The 17,151-nt window shown below is 35.3% G+C and overlaps 1 protein-coding gene across 2 annotated transcripts in view; it reads right to left on the minus strand.

The window, feature by feature from the left end:
* Positions 1–17,151, minus strand: part of LOC131435331 (uncharacterized) — a 416,567-nt gene that overhangs the window by 251,449 nt on the left and 147,967 nt on the right. For both annotated transcript variants that reach the window (XR_009230479.1, XM_058603098.1), the window contains exon 4: positions 15,855–15,990. Coding sequence is in view for 1 of the 2 variants with exons in the window: in XM_058603098.1 (XP_058459081.1) it covers positions 15,855–15,990 (136 nt within the window). In the remaining variant the exon portion in view is untranslated. The remainder of the gene's footprint in view (positions 1–15,854; positions 15,991–17,151) is intronic.

The raw sequence follows: 17,151 nt of genomic DNA on the forward strand, positions 1-17,151 counted from the left end.
CAAACAGTGATATAAATCGTCTGGTGGATTAAAGGCAATTACAGATTCCAAAGGTAACATTCCCTAACGACAAGAATTATTTATTCAAAGCTTCAAAGCTACTAGCCTTATTCAGTGAGAGCAAAGTAAACAAAATGAAGAAAAATACAACACTTCATCGATTGTGAAAGTCAGTATTACAATTTGGCACCGCACGTTACACACTTAGAAAATTTCGCTGAATTCGGTAATTTTTACCGAATTTTCAACAGCTGAACGTTCGGTAATCAGTTCGGTAATCAAATTGATTACCGATCGTTCGGTAATTGGTGATCTGTCAAACAACTACCATAAGCTGTAAACCAAATGGATCTAACTGATAGTTCGGTAATGTGTTGTTTGTTTGTTTTCCTTTGGTTAAAATTCTTTTATTTTCGGATTTCATAAAACAACACATGTTCACAAAAACGAATGATAAAAAAATCCAACCTGTTGTGGCTATGATTTTATTCCACCTTCCAAAACACTGCACAATCCGTCGAGTTCACCAGAAATTACCCTCGAACGATTTGTGTAGGCAGCAAGTGGACAAGTGATACAAAATTATTCTCTGCCTATAAGTAAACAAAAAGCTTTTAGTGGTTCTAATGTTTCAAAAACTTTAGCACCTGTACCTCAATCCATTCGATGAACTCTTCAAGATTTTTTTCGTTTCGTTAATAAAAAGACACTTACTGAACATTTATCAACTGTTTGACAGTTAGTTTTCACGACAATCAGTATTTACAGAAGTTCGGTTATTGGAAGATTATTTTACCGTACGGACGGTAGGGTTTTACCGTACTCGGAGACTATTCAGATTTACCGTATGAATTGTATATATATTTACAGACGTCTGTAATTAAAATATGCGTAACACTGATCGTCCGGTAAACATTTTCATAATTTTTGTAAAATAACGTTCATGTACCGAAATATCGGTAATTTCTTTTGATTACCGAAAGCTTTTGTTAAAAAATTACCGAACAACGGAATTGAATCTTAGTGTGTACATAACGATATCATATTTATAATCAAACATATAAAAATCAACTTTGTTTCAACAAATCACAGATATTTAGCATCAACAAACCTCTATTTATGTTTACATACTTCTTCGTTGTTTTCGTCTTTGCGGAAAAGATGATGGTCACAAAAACATGGCGGCCCAGCAGGAACTTGATGTTTCTGCTGAGTCCGCATAGTTTTGGCTGCCTCATGAATTCCTAGATCAGTGTGTGCAGTTATCTTCAGTTTTAGAAAAACAATGATATAAAATTCAAAACTTGCAAAAATGTTGTGCAAGATTTATCTGTTTGAATTGAACGCAAAACTTGCAGACATGAGATTATTATCATAAATACAGCAGTACATACGTAATGAAAGCAAAATTCAATCAGATAATTTGTATTCGGTTTTCATCTCATGAAAAAAAAATGAGCAGACCTGACATCACTTTTTTAAGATATTAGGTTTTGCACGATGACCACCCGAACGAACTACCAATGAACTGCCGATGAATCAAGTTCACCTTTTGACAGCTATCAGTGGTTTGTTTACATATCTGTTAACACGTATACAAATTAGAATGAACGCAATAAACACAAACAAATCACTGATAGCTGTCAAAATTGATTCATTTTGTTAATTTTTGTGAGGTTATGTTATGTTCGTGCAAAACCTAATTGAAAGAAAAGTTAATTTCATCATAGTTACTCGAAAAAAGCAAAGTCCTGGCATTACATTCCTTTTGTGGAATTTGGCCTTTCTGTTTCAACAGACTTCATAGTTACTCTCATAGTTATATATTATCGCTTGTGCAACATGTTTTTGCAATTCCAGCACATGGACTTACCAAAACAATACCTACAGTGCGTATCACAAAAGTCGGGTCTGCTGAGATGAACGACTCTACTGTATTGTTGTTATATTCAACTAGAAGATTTAAACTGATAAAAAAAACAAAACGTAGACCATTTCTTTCCGAAATATTACATGTTAATATTTCTTGTTATTTAGATAATATGTGTCATTACGTTGGGTGAACCATTTTCTATTCAACTCACTGTTACCATCGATGCCATATTGGAGAATATTCAAGCAAAATTCATTTCGAGATTTTTCAGGTTTAATTACCCATTAGTTTGACCAAAATCGTCTGAAAATTCTAAGAATGTTTGAATACACATATTTTAAACACCATTCCGATGATTCTCATTAACAATAATAGATTGTTATTTTCACAGATATTGATACACAATCATTAAAAAACGTTAATTCAAAGGCGCTTGAAAATTTCGGGCGTACGAATGCATGTTTCACCATAAAAATGCAGTTCGTTGTCGATTTTTCATTACAAAAACATAAAAGATAAATTCTACAATATGTAGCATTGTCATTTTTCATGTGCAGATTATTTTACAAGATCCATGTTTGTGTTAAGAGCAGTTGTATTGAAAATCAAATGTGAAACTTATTCATTAGACATTAAGTTTGCATGTTTTTTTAAACGTCATTCCATTTCTTATTTACATTACTCTCATAAGTGTCACAATTGTTTTTTCGCTGAATTTATTACTGCTTTTGTAATGTGATCGACGCATGAGTTTTTGTATCAGTTGCACAATCGTTGTAAATAATTATTCTTAATAACGGAAGAACTCAAAGATATGTTGCACAACACAGAAAAATTGCGCTTTCCATAACACAACAGTTACCAGAATAGTAATAAAGACTAACTTGATAAATTGCACAATCAGTAGAAAAATACAGGACAGCAACTTAACATGCTGCTTGGGTACGATGCCCACAGTTTTTTTTTCTAAATCTTCGAGCTTCAAACCCTCGGACCCGAAGTTGTTTTCCTTACTGCCCTACTAAAATGTGTTTAGACAAGTGCGATTGACTTTCGTAAAACTCGTTGATCTAAGTATTTCAAGCTTAGCACCCTCATTCTGAATAATGACTTATTTATTTTTCGATCGAATCCTAGCTACCTTAAATTTTACTAGCGATTTTTGGAATACAAATGAAAAACCATCGAAACATCGATACATCGTTATTCAGAATAAAGGTATAGATTCATACAAAAGGTCTCATCGTTCCATAGTCTGCTATTGAATTATGTCCAAATCATATCTTCGGTTCCGGAGTAACAAAATGAAATGTGTTTAAATAATGGAAACAATTGCACTCGGTTTCCTTGGAAATTGCTATTGAAATTCATCCAGATCGGACCTCCGGTTCCGGATTGATAAGGTAAAATGTGCTAGAGAATAAAAAAAAAGTGCACACCACCGATGAACCGATTTTCACAAATTTTGTTTAAAATGTAGTCTTTTGGTTACACAGCTTGCTATGAAATTTTGTCCGTATCAGACTTTCGGTACTGGAAATATAATGTGTAGACCGTTGGAAAATTTAAACCGCCATTAGGATGAGCAAAGACCATACAAACTCTACGAAACTGTTCCGATGCCGAGATCTTGTCAGTTGATGACCAAACAAATCGTTTCCGGTTCCGTAAGTAATATAAATGGTGATCGAATACTCTTAAATAACTTCGGATTAAACCGATTTAAATAAAAGACTCGCTTTGAACTAAAGGAGGGTTACTAGGCATTTTAGACGGATCCGACATCCGGTTTCGGTATTATACAGTAAATGGTGTGAAAAATTTCACTAATTTAAAATGACTAAATACGTCAAAAATGGTTGAAACTGAGCCAATATATTGGACACGACTTTCTTTTGGCTATTTCTATACTGGAATAAAATTATCAAAACTTGAGAATTAACTTACTTCAATTTCTCGTATTAACGATTATGAGAAAGGTATTGCTACACTACTAGGTGGATTAGAACAGATTTTTTATATTGACAAATGAAGATAATAAATATGATGCGCGCGAATATCAATAATTGTATTAAATGAATTAAGAGTAACATCAATATTAAATTTGAAATGTTTATATTCTTTCGATTTTCTAAAACCATGTTTACACACGGATAAAGTAATGCCTGGCATAATAAGTGATTATTATATCAGACACTAGTGGACGAAGGCGACTTTTTTTGTTTTATTTTTTTAACACCGAACGTTTCGATGTTATCAGTAGTGTCTTCTCTAGGGGAACTGTACTATAATGTTAGAGATTACAATTTCAAAAGAAGCAAACGGATCTAATGGCTGTTGTTACCAAGGCTGTAAACCATTTCGCGGTTAATTTTAACTTTTGGTTAAAATCTGACACTCGAGCGGTTAATTTCATGTTGTCAAAAATAACCCTGCTCGAGATCATGGTTATTTTTGACGGATCGATGGTTATTTTCCGACACTGAAAAAAATCTTGCGATGAAAATTCTAGTATTAATTCTTTAGTTGAAATTATTTCCAGTGAAAAATAAACCCAAATAATTTTCCGTCCGTCAAATTTTGGCATGGGCTGCAGTTTTAGTTAAATTTAACTACTCGACACAAAATAACCGCTCAAGTGTCAGATTTCAACGAAAAGTTAAAATTAACCGCGAAATGGTTCACGGCCCAAATATCAAAACAACAGCGAAACAGTTCCATCCAGCTGCAAGACATTATTCATATGGATCACTTAGCAGCCTACCGGAACGGAGCCCGTGCAAATTGAAGAAAGACGTTTATCACAGTCACCATCACTCACACACTCGTTTTGATGTTCGTCAACCATGGCTTGAGTCAACACGCGTAAATTGTAAACCAGCTGGTGTTGATACTTCTAAACAGCTCCCAATGTCATAACAAGAACTTGATGGGGGCTTTCCAGCCTGCCAAGCAGGCTATGCTAAGAACGTGTCGCAAATTTTCACGGTTACTTGGACACACTCTTAGATCCTCCGAGCAAATCGCTTTGACTTCATATTTGTTTGACTTCGGATCATGCGTACGACCATGCATTCGAAAAAAAACCATCATGTGACTGTGCCATTGCGATAAGTTCTTTTGAATGTGCCATAAAAATAGAAATATTTGCCTTCTATTTACAGGTTTTACACGAATATGTAACAAAATTAGCTGAATGAACATCATTTGACAGATGAAGACAGTTTGTTCAAATATTCATTCTAATTTGAATACGGGTTAATGGAGATGTAAACAAACCACCGTCAGTTTTTAAACATTACCTTTATTCACCACGAGGTCACTCTCCAACACGGTTCTTTTCAGAACCACCATTATTTTATTATAATGAACTATAGAAACTACTTCGTACTGTTTAATTGTGCGTCAGAAGGTTTTATGTAACATTTTCGGAAATGCTTTTACAATTCACACATTTGATCAACTAACTGATATTCGGAAGTGTAAAGGAAACGTGCTAATTTTATTCATATTGACGACATCCAGTTATGTCTCTGACATTACCAACCCACCTTTTTCTACCGATTTTTCATCGGAGTGCCTGGTCGTGTCGTCGATCACTCAGTGAAATATTTCACGCGTTGAAGAAGTATTGCAAATATTCAGAGGTGCCCAGAGATTGTCGCGAACAAGCCTTAAGCAGATAGAAATTAAGGTCTGAGCACAGAGGGCCACGTGTTGAACTTTAAATCGACCACGTGGCTCTCTCAATTCCCTTTGCGCATCGTATTTCTCTTGTACTCTCTCGTGTATGAGCAAACAGTACCGGGTTGCCAGCATACATTTTATTATTTTGATGAGAAGTGCTATCACATTAATCTATCGTATGGGTTGGACATTACATGGATTCCAATGAACAATGAAAAAATATTCAACTTTCACAAAGATTGAATGTCTGTGTGTTTGGCAGCCTTGTCGAGTCAATTTTATTTCTCTCTCCTTTTTCAGAATGCTATCAGGAAACCAAAGCGAAAAAAATGGTGGATGCATTGAAACTGACTGTGTTTCACTGAAAAATACAAGACTTTATTTTTATGACGATAACATATATGTTTTTATGTACTAATCGCATCTAAACTAAATTATCTAGACTTTGTCACGGTAGATTTATGATACAAGCCTTCAAAGCCGAGATATTCGATGAACAAGTAGAAGTATGCATTTCCAAGCGTTCCATTTTTCTGCAGTTCTTCAGTCAGAAAAAATACAACACGTCCGCTAAACTCAATGAATCATTCTGAAAATTTCACAGAATAACATATTCTCCATTAAATTTCGAAGACATTGTCAGGTGGGTTTTTTTTCTATATTCTGCACCGTTTCCAAGAAAATTTAATTTGAAACGGGAAAATAGCAAAAAACCTACCACTTTACGGTACTGTCCTCAGCCCTTAATGTCAATAATGTATGCTCAAAAGCAAATTCCTGCGCTTCTTTTCCTGATTTTTATCAATATATCTTCTACATGGTTAAAAATTTACAAATGAGTTCATTCTGGTTGAAATCTGAATTCAAGGTAACCGAAAATCTTAATCTAAACTTTTCGGTTTTTTTTCAAAACTGCTCGAGAAAAATTATTTCAGTTTCAGCTTACTTCTACTAACACATTTGATTAGCAACGAACATATTCTTTTATGGATTTTCTCTTGCAGAAATTATTGCGAAATAAAGATTTATGTACCTTCTATTAGTAATTCCACAAAATATGAACTTTTAATTTAACACGCAAAAAGCAATGGATATGGAAGATATGACGTAAAACTATTTATTTTTCCGGAAACTGATTTTTTAGCAGAAAATATGTAGCTTTGTTTATTTTGTGTAGCGCGATCTAATACAAATGCATTAATGCAGTGTTGCTAACTTTTTTATTAGCGCGATAAAATCAACATTCATAAAATGTAAGCAACTGTCCATCAAACATTGTTGAAAAATTGATCAAAACTGATATCGAAAATCGAAATCGAAAAAGTCAGGCTTAACATTCGTTTGAGAATCAATTATCGTTTAAGCCACTTTGAAAAACTTTTTTTTTATTGTCGTCAGTATACGGCCCTGAGTGATGGTTTCTTCCGACTGAAGCAGCTCATATTTAATAACGTCCAGTTTATCTCACCAAATACACTTTTTTCAACTGTCCTGTTAAGTCAAAATTTCCCTTTGTGAGTCGCGAAAACCACTTCCGGCATGTTTGCTCGGCGAAAGCATGATCAGTAATGAGGTAACTACAACAAGATATTTTCCTGATCATGTTTAAAAACATTGATGGTTCCGTGCCAATTAACGAGTTTATTCCAATCGCAAATTCTGTATATTACGTGTTTTTTAGATTGTCGATTGCGTGTGGAGTGCCATCTGGTGGAATGAAGCAAGACTGAAACGACATACCAGCCGTGCGAATATTAATCATATTGAGGTTTCTACGCCCGATGAAAAATGAATGGCGACCGTAGTGAACAATGGGTGGCCAATAAATTTCCTGATGAAAACAAAACAATATGTAAAAGAGATTCACACGTGACATCAGGCAACTACCAGGCATGGACCGGTTACGAACATTAATTATTAGCAATTCATATGAAGGGACAATATGTCATGTTCACGGAAAATTTTTATCTTGACGTCGACCGAATCGTCTTTAATGCTGGCGTTTCCTGATTTTATTTTGTTGAAAAGATTTGTTCTCAAACATCTTTATCACTTAATGTATCTTTTGAAATCGGAAAATCCCCATCTTGTCAGTGGCTTTCTAATAATAGGGGAAGCTGTTCGGTTGCCGGTACCTCACCGTAACTTTTGACAGAAAGCAGATAGCGTCATTCCGACAAATGTCATGTACATATGTATGTGTAATAGCAGCACGTTCGTTTTGTGCCGAATACCAAAGCGAACAGACGCTTGTACTTTTTCATGCGCCGAAAACCAAATTTTTAATGCGTGAAAATCAACACAAAAGTTTTTTATGACTTTTTTTATAGTATCATAAATTGAAAAGCACTCATCGAAAAGGTGAGTGGATTGAATATTTATGAGGTGAAATCGATCTATTTCGTGATTGAATACCGGATGCTGTCAAAATTTTCGCAACCAAAGTTTTTTTTTAGTAATTTTCAAAATGTCTACCGATTTCGGTTACCGGCACCCGAAGGTGTTCAGTTACCGGTACCCCATTTTTTGCGACAAATCGCGATAAATTGTCAGTTATATGCAGAGATGCCAAGTCAGCGAATTTGTCTGTAAATTATAAAATTTCTTATTTGTCTGTAAATTATAAAATTTCTTTTCGTCTAAAGACTTTTTACAATCACTGTGAAAATCGACTTTTTAACCGAGGCCCGGAGGGCCGAATGTCATATACCATTCGACTCAGCTCGACGAACTGAGCAAATGTCTGTCTGTGTGTGTGTGTGTGTGTGTGTGTGTATGTGTGTGTATGTAACAAAAACATGCACTCACTTTTCTCTGAGATGGCTAAACCGATTTTCACAAACAAAGATTCAAATGAAAGGTCTTATGGTCCCATAGCCTGCTATTGAATTTCATTCCGATCTGACTTCCGGTTGCGGAGATATAAGATGATATGTACAAAAAAATGAAAAAAATATGCACTCACTATTTTCAGAGATGGCTGAACCAATTTTCACAAACCAAGATTCAAATAGAAGGGTTTATGGTCCCATAGCTTGCTATTTAATTTTATTTGAATGTGACTTCCGGTTCCGGAGTTATATGGTAATATGTGAAAATTTGAGAATAAGTTTACACTCAATTATCTCTGGAACAACTCAACCGATTTCCGCAAACTAAGATACAAATGAAAGGTCTTATAATATCCTAAAATTTTGTAGAACATTTTATCTGGATCCGACTTCCGGTTCCGGAACTAAAGCGTGATAAGTGGAAAATTACCAATTTTATTAGTATTTTTCCACGAACGATGGTTAAAAACAGGTACAAATCCCATAAAACTGTCTGATAAATTCTTCTAGTTTGCAGAGCTTGTTGGTTTGTGGGCATGAAAACTTAATTCGGCACTATTGGTTCCCTCTTTTCCTGTTCCGAGAGCACCGAAAGTGGAGAAGAAAAACTCCTAAAACTAAATTCACTTCGATTTCTTTGCGATGTTTGAACCGATTTTCACAAATCTTGATTTGAATTAAAGCTCATACTGTCTTTAAAGTTACTGAGAAATTTCATCCGGATCCGACTTCCGGTTCCGCAGTTACAGGGCGATGAGCGTCAAAGTTTTCGGCTATTCCGTTTATCTGAATCCGGTTTCGGAAGAATTGGAAATAGTGATTAAAAACTGCAAAAAGGATCTCACTCACTTTTCTTGGAGATGGCCAAATCGATTTTCACAAACTCATAGGTTCAAGAGAAAAGTCTTACAGTTTCATACGGAATTCCTTAATTTGTTGTGGATACTACTTCCGGTTCCGGAACTACAGGTTAAACAGGATTTATAGAGTTTGTGAGATTAGTTCCGAACAATTTTTCCTATTTATATTCAATAAACAGTTGTTTTTGCGAATTTCACGATAATATTTATGATGTAATGAGAAATATGAGAAAGGCTTCATTACACAACTAGGTGGATTGAAATAGGTTTTTCTTTGAATTACTGCAGTTTTTACTTGTATTTTTTCCATTTTTAGCGAAATTTCTTAGGGTGCCGGTAGCCGAACACCTTTTTTGAAATTGCCAAAATTTATCACTTTACTAAGAGCAAATTCAGCAGCTGCATGATTCATATGGGTGGTCTATAATGTAAATGAAACTGAAACAAACGCATTCCCAGCAATCCGTTTTAGTTTTATTTATTCGACCAGTTCTACTGTTAAATTTAAAACTGGTATACACTGCCGTTCTAATTTTCCTATATTTGAAACACAGATAAAACGGTGCTGGGGCTGCCAGTTTATTTTGTTATAATTTCTAGATTTAAATTTTAAAACTGACATAAATTATGCATCTAGAACTAGAACACTTCTGAACATGCCCTAAATTTATAATAACGTTTTTTCAATCGACTGAATCAACTTAGTTTCTAATTCAGTTGTTAGCTAGGGACTTTAGCTTTCCATTGATGTATAGATGTCCGCATAATGTGCACTTAGTCAGAAGTTATAAGCTTAAAAGAACAGGGTGCCGGTAACCGAACACTCTCCCCTACTAATGCATTGAAACAATGTCCTCCTATGATGAGAGAAGATTTCTTTTCTGAATACAAAATTGCCAAGAGTGTCTCTGTAGAATATATTCTTCATAACAGCATAACGAGCATAATTTTTCTTGGAAAACAGAATCCTGCAGTTTGTTCTGATCGTAGGCTTTGAATGAATAAGCTCTGGTAGGGTCGTCCCGCAGCCCTCCTCTTCGTTCCATTCCATTACATTGACGTTGCGGAGATTTTAATATTTCGGTACAAGAGATCTGGTCTGGGACCCATCGCATCGGATATATTTGCGTCCTAGCACCTGATCCAGTATTGGAGGCCAGTTGCCTGTAGGAGCCTACGCAGAACGAAATCTCATCTTTGCCAGCTGACAAACCAATAAATCCATGAGCGAATATTTATGTTCAACGCCACTCAAAATCCTAACACGAAGCTGTTTCGTTGTTGGAGGCTACAAATATTGCCCTTAATCTGTTGATGAGGTGAGACAAAAAATGAGTGAATTATTAGAGTTTACAGCAGCTGAGTGTTTTCATTTTACGGTTGGTTGCCTGATTTTTCTCTGATGGATTTGAAAGCACCCGCCAACAGACGGTGGTGAATGATTAGTGTTTTGGATTTAGTCATTTTTCCCCGGCTAAATAAAACTGAAGAACAGTCTTACACCTTCGTCACCTCCATCTTCATCTACGGCAGCCCTCTTGTCACTCGAGTTGTATTGGATCGAGAACACTGGAAAACTGCTTCAAGTTTGTTGTTTCGGCACCGACCGCAACCGAGCCGACAGTTGAAATAACAATTCAAATGAAGCCCCATTACCCGTTGAAGAGCTACTCAGCAGTGCTAATGGTCTGGTGCGTTCTAAACTGTCAGCATCATTAATCCAGCGTTTAATGTGAAGAATGTATATTAAATCGTCTTCTGTTTTCAACGTGCCTCAACCGAAGGATGCTTTCGGAACGGATGCGAGGTGGCGGCAGTGAGTGGCAGTCAAACGAGAGAACGTCCTTAATTTATCAAGCATTGCATCATTTATCATTTGCAGCACCGGATGCTCCAAGTCGCTTTTCCTATGCGCGCTGCCATTGTCATTATTATTTTGCCGGATGAAAACTTTCGACTGGTACACGTCGGAAAACGGATGGCTTGGCCGAAACGGATACGAGCGACGTTTCTGTAATAATTGCACGAGTTTCTACACGCACACAAAAGCACACAAATAATTTCGTTCTTGATGATACCGGAAGACTATTTGTAAGCCTGTCTGATTCGTATGGCGGTTCCCGTTGATTCACTCACCAGTTGCAGCGGACACCGTCGCCATTTTACGCTACTAATCTGTCCAATTATGAGTTTGGGAACCCCAGAATAAACAAAACAAACAGTTTAAAATACTCGTGGAATCGTTCCATTGATTTGAAATTTTGTGTCTTTTTCTCTTATTCAGTGAAATCCGGAGAGCAACTAAATAATGAGGGTCATAAACAAACTATGATAAAGCAGAGTGCAGGTGAGTGCTTAAATTTTATTTTTATGTTTTGTGATCCTATATGAATAAAGGAATTCTTTTGTGTACAAGCATAGGGTAACGGCTCCCTATTTCATCTGAGCTCCTGATTCCATCTCATCCCTTCACCTCACTACTTTGAACATGAATAATGTCTTACAAAGTACCTGAACCAAACTGTAGAATGTTTTGAAATGATTATTCAAGCTATTGTCACACTTTCTGATTGTAAGAAATGGTTTTAAATTCTTCGGTGAACGCTTCTTTCATTTAAAACAAACTCACTTTTCAATTTAGGACACATTTTTCATCTCAAGATTTACAGTTCGTCATGTTTCTGAATATCTACTAATCGGTTCGTCATGATCACTTCTTCGCACAATTACACTACTATTTAATACTGGATGACTTCATAATTAGTAATGTTCACTTGCCACTTGTTTAATTAACGATTAAAAGCTTCAAAAATTACCCTACAAGTAATAAAAGTCTTCAAGAATATGAGATGAAAGTTTTTCACTTAGTTCACTTGATTGCGCTTTGTTTTCATCTCATTTGGTTTCACAAAGTTGCCAAGTTTTCTCATAATGTTACAAAAAAAATTGTTTTAGTTTAATTATTTTGTTGATATTTATATTTCAATAAAATTGTTTCGGCTTTGAATATTACCAGAAAGAGCGTGTTAAATACTAAGGGCATGTTCAGGAGTTTTATACTTCTAGATACATAATTTATGTCAGTTACAAAATTTAAATCTGGATTTTATAACAAGAAAAACTGGCAGCCCCAGCAGTGTTTTACTCGTGTTTCAAATATATAAAAAATAGAACGGCATCGTAGACCAGTTTTAAATTTGACAGAAGAACTGGTTGAATAAAGAAAACTAGAACGGCTTGCTGGGGATACGTTTGTTCCAGTTTCTGCTCTATTATGGATCTTCCATATAGAACTTCATGCTGTTCAGCAGCATGAAGTTCTGCTCTAATGAAATAACCATTGTGGCCAATCTAGTAGCACTGGTTTCTTTCCGCTATATGTCACCATAACACTGTTAAGTGTGTGTGTTTCATCGGATGTGCACAGAGATGCCAGATATTTTCATAGAAAATATGTATCTGCTCTATCTGTTTTCACTATTAAACTTAGAAAATCTGTAATCTGATGTAAGGCCATCGTCCAAGTACCATGCGCGCGGGTGGTTTTGGGAAATTTTCGATGGAAATTTTGAAAAATTTGCCAAAACCAAAAACATACAGACCATTGAAATACTTTTTCTATCTACATGGTGAAAATGGCGGGAAAATTCGGAGGATTTTCCGAGTCTTATCAAAAATAGGTCTGAAAAATGAGTGTTTTTGTGATCTGCGATGACATAAATTTTTTTTTTTTCAAATAAACCTTATGATGGATACAAAGATTACATTCGGACACATTTTTAGAAAACCTTTTCACGCTTTTCATAGAAAATCCACGAATTTCAAAAATTTCCACGAAATCGGTTATATGAAATTCGTTGATTTTCCATGAAAAGCGTGAAAAGGTTTTCCAAAAATGTGTCCGAATGTGATCCTTGTTGCCAGAATAAGGTTTTTTTTTTGAAACAAAAATTTCATTCCATCGAATTCTCGGTTAATTTTTCAAAAGGGCGTATAAGCAAGTGACACTTTCTCTTTGTTTACTTTCTCTTCTATTAAATACCAAGCGGTTTCCATGTTTATCACTCAACTCTTTGCATGAAATGATACCCGAAACTTCCGACTTTCAAACAGAATAGTGATATCAAAGAAAATCTTTTTAATCACATCACAATAATCGAAAGAGAGAGTGAATAAAGAGAAACTGTCACTTGCTTATACGCCCTTTTGAAAAATTAACCGAGGATTTTTTTTTCAAATAATTGTGAAAGATTACAAAAAAAGTTCATTTTTTCAGTGCTATTTTTAATAAGACTCGGAAAATCATCCGAATTTTCCCGCCATTTTCACCCTGTAGATAGATAAAAAGTATTTTAAAGGTCTGTATGTTTTTGGTTTTGTCAAATTTTTCAAAATTTCCATCGAAAATTTCCTAAAACCACCCATGGTACGCATGGTACTTGGACGATGGCCTTAAATCAGTATGCGAACGCAAAAATCTATACGATGCAGATAAATCTGTATAAGTGGCATCTCTGGTTCTGCATTTTGCATTAGGAAGGGCTAATGCCTAAATAGTAACCTTTTTTGTTTTTATTTAAAGCTCACCAAATTAACTTTACAGTAGAATTTTAAATTTAAACGAAATGTAACGAAAACGATCCAAAAAATTTTAAACGTCGAAACGATTCCAAACTGTTTCTAAAAATATCGTGTGTTGTCTCATAGTTGGCACTAGGCCCTTTTTAAGGAAAATTCTGACATTTTGAACCTGTGTCGTCATCGTGTAAAACCTAATGAATTTAATACCTTGTTTTTGTTTACATTCATCATGTTTCTATATGTAGTAACCAAGGTTACTGGAAACTGTTTTCAAAATCAATAATTTATCAACTTGTGTTGCCAGTTTCAACATTTTTTCGTGCGATTTCGTTTTGACATTACCAGCTACTGAGAGGCAGCGTTGCCAGGTCATTTTTCCAAAAATCTGTATTCGGCGCAAAAATCTATCTGTACCATATCGGTATCAGAATCTCGTCAACATAAGTACTGTCACCAAAGTTAATTTTGGTGAGCAAAAAAAAAAGGTCACATGTAAAACCTTTTTCCCTTTTTTTATCGGTATTTTGGGAGTACATATCTGTATTGCGGTTTAGAAGTCAAATATCTGTATAAATACCGATAAATCGGTATACCTGGCAACGTTGCTGAGGGGTAGTAAAATTTGCGATAGAGTTTTGATAGTAGAGTGGCAAGCAGTGTTACCATATTTACAAATTTTTTTCGGTAAAAATACAGATTTTTTTTGCATATTTTGCCACACAGATTCGGTGTCACAGAACACAGATTTTATAAAAATTAACAGATTTCTACTGATTTTTATGAATAATACATAAAAATGGTAGATTTTCAAAATATTTTTCACAGAATGTCCCATGAAGAAAATGTTGCCAAACATATACGCCGTAGAATGGATGCATGCACATGTTATTTACAGTAGAGAACACAATTTGATTTTGCGCAGAAAATCAGATTCCGGATAAAACGAAAGTAATGGCTTAATAAAACATTGAATATTTAAAGAAATATATCATACCGGAGTCCGATCAATTTCATGCAGTAGATTAGCGTTGCGAGGATTTTTATCCCGTGAGAATGCCCCGGGGGATTTCTTGCTACGAATAATCGTCGAACATTGAACAAATTTGTTCTTAATATCACGAAACATATCGCTATATTCGAAGTCAAGTTTTATTTGCAACAAATTCCACAAATGAACATATGCACTTAGTTACATTACTTAGTTTTGCACTGAAGAAAAATGGCTACTTCGATGATACACCGAATTGCGGTTGTCTAAAAGTTGTTTACCGAGATTTCGGTAAGTTGATATCATTAATTTGCTGATTTCGGCAAAACGACCAATTGTTGGTAAACACGGCAATTTACAAAACCGAATACCAGAATAACATTTTGAATTGACGAGAAATCGGAAATAATAAACCGGGAATTTTGGGAAAAGCTATTTTAGCCGAAATTTCAGTAAAATATCGCTTTGCGTTCGTTTTCAGCTTTTTTTTTGCCGAGATCAAAATTAAGTTTTAAGTGTGTATTTATGATATTTTGTTGTTTTTAATTTGGTTCTTCATGCTGAATAAAGCCGAGATTAACGTAACCTTCAATCAATATCGAGCGAAAACTGAAAAAAAATCGAGACCATGCTAAGTTCGCAAGTACAATTTTTCTGTGGTAGATAAATCTGCCGTAAATACATGGTAAATAAGCGATATTGTGAAATCTTCTCGAGGAAGCATCTTCCGACCAGACAACAAGGAAAGGAATCCTGCCTGTCTCTTCTAAGGAGGTCGGAAAGACGGTAGAACAACACTTCTAAATTAATTAATGGCCACATTCGTCGTAGCTCTTTCCCTTCCCCTCCCGACGTACGGCATAAACACCCTGGGACAGAATATATATATTCCTACTGGTTCCTTGGATCTCGGCCGGCCGGCCCAAGATGAGTAAGATAAAGTACAGTTGTAAAGTTTTACTACAGCTTTGGCTGAGTTCCGGAGGTTTTGCTTAGTTTCGAAAGATAGAAACAAGTAAACGTAATTTACTCACCGACAACGGTTAGGAAGTTGGTTGCTACGCCGGTGTAGAACGAGGGGGCATCCGCCGTTACCTCGCAGGTGAAGTTTCCGGACAGATTGAAGCCCACGTTGCGCAGGGTGACATGCGTTGCGTTCGATACCGTCATCTGAAACGAGCAAGCGGGTAAGAGTATGTGGTAAGTGGCTTTATTCGGCTCGAAAGGTTATACAATCTATAAGTAGTTTAAGTGTGTTTTACTAACATTATTGATTTCATGTCAATTAAAAAGGGTCTTAGAATCTGTCAAGTAATATAAGATAAGACATGCGGCATTAAACTATTTCACTTCAGTTCAGTCTGACCAGTAAATGTTATCCATATCGAGTTATCTATATGAGTGAAAAATGTATGTGCATTTTGGAAAAGTCTACACCAAGTAGCAACTGCCTACACGGAACCAGAACCTATCCGTATCCTATTTTTAAGTTTGGTGGATCGAAGTAGTATTCATGGATACTTACTTTTGTAAGTTATGTTTACTTATCTGTTTAATTTCAGTAACTCCACTCAAGGTTGAATGTGAATCATTTAATTTTAACTTATTGAACGAAGCTATCGCTTCAAGGAAACTCATTGTGAACTCTTTGTGTTTTGACAGCAATAATGAGTCAATGGAAGAAAAGATTCAAAATTAGTTGCAAGGTAGTCAATTTTTAGGTAGGGTAACAACTTCCCATTTCATCTCAGCTCCTATTTCCATCTCATCCCTTTATCTCATGACCTGTACCTGAACCAAACTGTGAAATGTTTTAAAATTTTTATTTCAGTTGTTGTCATTTTTCCATTAAAACTTTCTTTAGAGATCGTTTCATCCATTGAAAAATAAATTCACTTTCCAATTTAGAAAACATTTTCGTCTCAAGTTTTACAGTTAGTCATGGTTTTGAATATTTACTAATTTATTCGTCTCATTGATGGTCATTTGATTATTATTTCACATAATTTCGTTCATAATTAGTAATGTTGACTTTTCACTTGTTTGTTCAACGATTGAAAACTTCTAAAATCACCAGCTAAGCAACGAAAATTTTCAATTATATTAGATGAAAATTTGCACTTAATTCATTTCAGCTGTTTTTCAAAGATGGGCGAATCTTACAAAAGTAAACAAATCGAGTTTCTCTCACCTACCAATAAATGCGTCAAAATCCTACAATTTTGCCTAAAAATTCGGATTCTACAAAAATCTCAATCTTAGTAATACGAAGAACTATAAAGGGCGAAACTGTCATTCCATTTCTTTACGTAAGTTTCGCCCTCCGTGTTC

Source organism: Malaya genurostris, chromosome 1 (assembly GCF_030247185.1).
Source record: "Malaya genurostris strain Urasoe2022 chromosome 1, Malgen_1.1, whole genome shotgun sequence".
In the NCBI taxonomy this organism is placed as follows: Eukaryota; Metazoa; Arthropoda; class Insecta; order Diptera; family Culicidae; genus Malaya; species Malaya genurostris.